This window comes from Salvelinus alpinus, chromosome 26, assembly GCF_045679555.1.
Source record: "Salvelinus alpinus chromosome 26, SLU_Salpinus.1, whole genome shotgun sequence".
In the NCBI taxonomy this organism is placed as follows: Eukaryota; Metazoa; Chordata; class Actinopteri; order Salmoniformes; family Salmonidae; genus Salvelinus; species Salvelinus alpinus.
The window spans coordinates 25,321,423-25,326,790 of record NC_092111.1 but is presented as its reverse complement, the minus strand read 5'-3'; the positions used below and the strand labels follow the sequence as shown (position 1 = coordinate 25,326,790).

General features: G+C 43.8%; 1 protein-coding gene across 1 annotated transcript; it reads right to left on the bottom strand.

Moving 5' to 3' along the window:
- Positions 1–2,745: 2,745 nt before the first annotated feature.
- twist1a (twist family bHLH transcription factor 1a) lies at positions 2,746–3,801 on the bottom strand (the record flags this gene model as incomplete). The annotated part of the gene is given in 5 exon segments (XM_071367090.1): positions 2,746–2,826; positions 2,828–2,883; positions 3,120–3,239; positions 3,242–3,465; positions 3,467–3,801. Coding segments are annotated over 5 exon segments (558 nt in total), but the record flags the coding sequence as incomplete, so codon positions are not given.
- Between the last annotated feature and the right edge of the window lie 1,567 nt (positions 3,802–5,368).

The following is a 5,368-nucleotide window of genomic DNA, read 5'->3' as shown; positions in this document are numbered from 1 at the left end:
TGCAAATAAACTCAAATGTAACAGTGTGACATGATATGATTTCCACTTATTGTCAGAAGAGGTGTGGTGTGTTTTCCCATGCGTGGTTGGATGTACAGCTGTTCCCTTTCCTCGATGTCAGGGGTAGTCAATCCTGGTCCTAGAGTGCCGCAGGCACTTCATGTTTTTGATTTAACTGACCTGGAAGACCAGGTGTGTTGAATTTCAGCAATCACTGAACTGATCAATTTGCTCAGTTGGTCAGAGCTTCGTTCAGTACATAAAAACAGAACAGAACATTCAATTGAACGGAAACGGTGGTGTAAGGAATGACTAGTTGAAGGGGTTGGGTTGGGTTGTGGAAAACTGACCCACCCAAATGCACCGGTGCCCTTTAAATATGCCATCATGCTTCAAGCCACACCCCGGCACACCCACTGAATGGAGCAAACGTATCTCAAAGTCTGTTCAAGAACGTACAAGAACGTTTTGGGAAAACATGTAACTCAGTACAAATCGTGCCCAACAAAGCAAGCGTTCAAGCAAACTGAACGCACCCCTGGTGTGGTACCTAGTTAGAACAAAATCCTGCGGTACCTGCGGCTCTCCGGGAACAGGGTTGCCTACCCCTGTTCTATTGTGGGTGGGATGATCAAACTATTCTACTTGTACAAAATGTTATGCTGTTTCCAAATGAAAAAAAATACCTTTCTCTTGTTAAAGCTTTTAGAATTGATTTGTTTGTCTATGTGCTCATGTGCAAAAGAGACATTGACCTCAGCATGACTCCCTGTCAAAATAAAAGGTTGAATAAAAAAATGTAGTCAGTTTCATTTTAACCATTCATTTGAACTATTAGATGGCAGCGTCCTGTATAGAATATGACTCCAGCTTGGCTCTATTTTAAAACCTTAGTCCTGTTACTGTGTATGCCCTCGCTCTGGATTAGAGCATCAGGTAAATTACTTAAATATAAATTCAAACATGCAATCATTTCTATTTCAGAAAATAATTATAAAAATAAAATAATTACACTCTACCAAACTAGAAATGCATTTAGAAATGGAACCATTCTTCACTGTTGTACATCAATAAATACAGTGTTATTTCAGAATCCAGGAGAAAAAAAGGAGTATAACTTTGTATAAACTTGTAGATACAAAAACTGATACTTCATCTGTTTCCAATCACCATGGGGGGAAATAGTGTAGAGGTCACTTGGTGCAGTCTGTCAGTCTGTGTAAACACTTGGTGCAGTCTGCCAGTCTGTGTAAACACTTGGTGCAGTCTGCTAGTCTGTGTAAACACTTGGTGCAGTCTGCCAGTCTGTGTAAACACATGGTGCAGTATGCCAGTCTGTGTAAACACTTGGTGCAGTCTGCCAGTCTGTGTAAACACTTGGTGCAGTATGCCAGTCTGTGTAAACACTTGGTGCAGTCTGCCAGTCTGTGTAAACACTTGGTGCAGTATGCCAGTCTGTGTAAACACTTGGTGCAGTCTGCCAGTCTGTGTAAACACTTGGTGCAGTATGCCAGTCTGTGTAAACACTTGGTGCAGTATGCCAGTCTGTGTAAACACTTGGTGCAGTATGCCAGTCTGTGTAAACACTTGGTGCAGTATGCCAGTCTGTGTAAACACTTGGTGCAGTATGCCAGTCTGTGTAAACACTTGGTGCAGTATGCCAGTCTGTGTAAACACTTGGTGCAGTATGCCAGTCTGTGTAAACACTTGGTGCAGTATGCCAGTCTGTGTAAACACTTGGTTCAGTATGCCAGTCTGTGTAAACACTTGGTGCAGTCTGCCAGTCTGTGTAAACACTTGGTTCAGTATGCCAGTCTGTGTAAACACTTGGTGCAGTCTGCCAGTCTGTGTAAAAACTGAAGGTTTTTGACCTACTGTCGGTCCTATGTGTCCTCTCAAAGGCATATGGCTTGTTGAAGCCATGCACACAGAAGCATGCCGTCATATCTCCAACCATAGATATATACAGTACAGAAAGTGTTTCTGTTTATGTCTCTAACATTTGTCATTATGAGGTGTTCCAGCACAGTTTTGAATGTAGCACTCTAAATAGTTTAGTCCTGGTATTGTTCCTGGTATTGTTGTAATACCACAGTCCAGTTTCAGCATGTGAACCCCCCCCGACCAGTATGGATCCTCTTGGATCATCTGTGGATTAATAAGAAATTAGATTCGTTACCATTATTTAATTATCATGTTGTCTGATATTTGGGGGAATTTAAATAATGTTAATAAATAATTTGTTAATCAAACATTATTGATTAGTGTAATTCGGTAATTGAACTTGCCTTTATTTGTGTGCTGTACATTAATCACAGAACGAATGTAAGAAAGTTGTGAGAAATAAAACCCCAGCCTAGCCTGTTTGTGCCTCTACAGCGGAGTGAGGAGTGAGAGCTAGTGTGATGTAGCAGCCCTGGACCATCCTCCCTCCTCCCTCCTCCCTCCTCCCTCCTCCCTCCTCCATCCTCCCTCCTCCCTCCTCCATCCTCCCTCCCCCCTCCTCCCTCCTCCCTCCTCCCTCCCCCCTCCTCCCTCCTCCCTCCTCCCTCCTCCATCCTCCCTCCTCCCTACTCCCTCCCCCCTCCTCCCTACTCCCTCCCCCCTCCTCCCTCCCCTCTCCTCCCTCCCCCCTCCTCCCTCCTCCCTCCTCCATCCTCCCTCCTCCATCCTCCCTCCTTCATCCTCCCTCCTCCTTCCTCCCTCCTCCCTCCTCCCTCCTCCCTCCCCCCTCCTCCCTCCTCCCTCCTCTCTCCTCCACACTGAGAAGGAATAGCTCAGATGCTCGTGGGCCACATAACCACAGATGGATGCTGCAACACACAGGCCCCTCATTCAAATCCAGATCCATCCTCTTGCCCTGCAGTACGTGGTGGAGGAAGTCTAGAACAATAAGAAGAAGAATCATCAACATCGCCTTCATTATCATCATCGCCTTCATCATCATCATCATTATTTCTAGCGCACCTTTTATAATGACATTGCAGCCCAAAATGCTACACAAAATTCGCACCTCAAATTATGACAAAAAGCACTTTAAATTATAACCACTCAAATAAGCCATTAATTGATTGGTTAATTGGTTAATTAAATCATCATCATAACAGTAGGTAGCCTACCTTGTTACCGCATGGCCAGTTTGAGCGTCTGCATCTTGCTGAGTTAGTCTGAGGGCAGCGCAGGGATGATCTGTCGTGGTGAGGCGAAGGCCTGGTTGAGTGACTGGGTCCTCTGTCCCATATGTTGGCCATGACACACTGACTCTGCACATCCTCCAGAGACCTGGGTGGGCTGCTCACGCTGCTGACATCCCTCCCGTCACTTCTGTCACTTCCTCTCCTCCTCTTCCAACTCTTCTTCACAGGGTTGCGGCTTTTCCGGTTCCCCTCTTCTTCCTCTTTGTCCTGCACCATCGGTCTTCTTCGGCTTGCACGCTGTTTTCTGGTGCCTCTCCAGGGCCTCCGGTGTCTCCTCCTCGCTGTTCCCAATGCTGTAAACCGGAGACTGACAACCCAATGGGGAAAGCATCAAGTCCCCAAACATCACCTGATCACTGACCCTTAATCCCTGACCAATGTACTGAGACCCGGGTCACAGCATTGGTACACAGCCCCTGGTAACCTAGTGGATCCTGTCCCTTTAACAAGAGAAAAGATCTGTATTTCTCTCCCTCTCTCACTTCTACTTCTTTTCTCTCTCTTTCCCTTCCCCTCTCTCTTTTTCTTTCTTTCACTCTCCCATACAGCTTTGTCCCTTTCAGAGAGGAGTGTAGATAGTTAACGTTGATCCAGTCTGGTGCCAGTTCCGTGCATCAAGGAGGGGATTCTCTGCCAGTTGAAGGTCTTTATAACAGTGAAGCGCGCCGTGGTGTGATTGGGTGAGATCATAATGTGACAGCAGGAGTGGGTGGGTGGGTGGGAGGAGCAGGAGAAACGTTTCCGTTATAAGAAACTAATCTCGCTCATGGTCCATTATGCCTTCTGAGCCAAAAACACCAGAGTGCCCAGAAATGATTTCAGAATGTTTTATGTTTTACCAATGCATAGTTGCACATGGGAAGTTTGGGAAAGACTGATTATAAAAAGTAAAATGTGCATATTTTGTTGTATTCAAAGCTGGCAAGGTTAATAGGAGAGATGTAGCGGTGCTTGTCAAATCTTCCTCCGTGAGTTCTACCCTAGTGCACGAATGCGCAATTTGGTGATTCCAAAAGACCATTCAAATTCGTTGGATTTCTTTAAGCAAATCAGTCAGGTTTCATTTGTACAATTTACCTTAATTCTTCTAAAGGTCATGAAAACAGTCATAGCCAAATGATAAGTATAGTTATTTGCAGATAATAGATGAGGCTTCTAGCTAGCACATAACGTTCTGAGAACCAGATGTTTCTTAGAGCTTGGTGAGAGTGTGGTTGTCCTAGGGTTATTTTGCATACAACTCCACAATGTTCTGGGAATGATGCAGGATACCCAGCTAGCACATAAGGTTCTGAAAACTATATGTTTCTTAGGTGGGAATTTCAGCACTTAATCATAACGTTTTCTACAGGTTTCCTCATGGTTCTATTTAAAGTCATGTTCTCAGAACATTCAGAGAATGTTAAGGAACAACCTTCTTCTGTGGGATTTCAGTAGATCAGCATAACATTTTCTGCAGGTTCTCAGAACATCAGGAAAACTTTCCATAAAAACCACAAGAAAACATTAGTAAAGTTTAAATAAAATTCTAATAATTTTATTTAAAAACACACACATTTCCTTCTCAGCGTCAACAAAACTCTCTCAATCCTTGTTAAGTGTGTTCAGATGTGTTGGCCGCACCCACTAATTGGCCACACCTGGGCCTGCATCCATGAAGTGTCTCAGAGTAGAAAATTGGTCGTAAGTGCTGAGAATAGAGACATTTTACACCTACTCTTATGGGTAAAAATAAAAGCTAAGCCTCTTTAGCCATAAGCGTCTCACCTAGTCAACAGATATTTAGGACACCTCAGGAGATGTTCTAACCAGTAACTAGTTACCAGCAAGTGTCTTGAAAATAGAAAAATGCAGCAAGTCAGTGGTTGCTGCACCACATGAAATTGCTTTGCAATTGTTAAAATAACTGTTTGATATTTGTATATGATCAATCCATAATCTAGATTAGAACTACGTTACAGTATATCATGCTATCCAAGATGGTGCTGCAGTAGGACGTGTGTATCTGTCTTTGTCTTATCCCATGTCTTATCCCGTGTAAATAGCCGGTCTTTTTTGTATATATCTTAATCTCACTTTCTATCTACGAACTAAATAGACTTTCCTGCAACCCGCCTCACCCAATGTGGTACGGATCTGCTATTTTTATTCCTTATAACTAGGACTTCCAT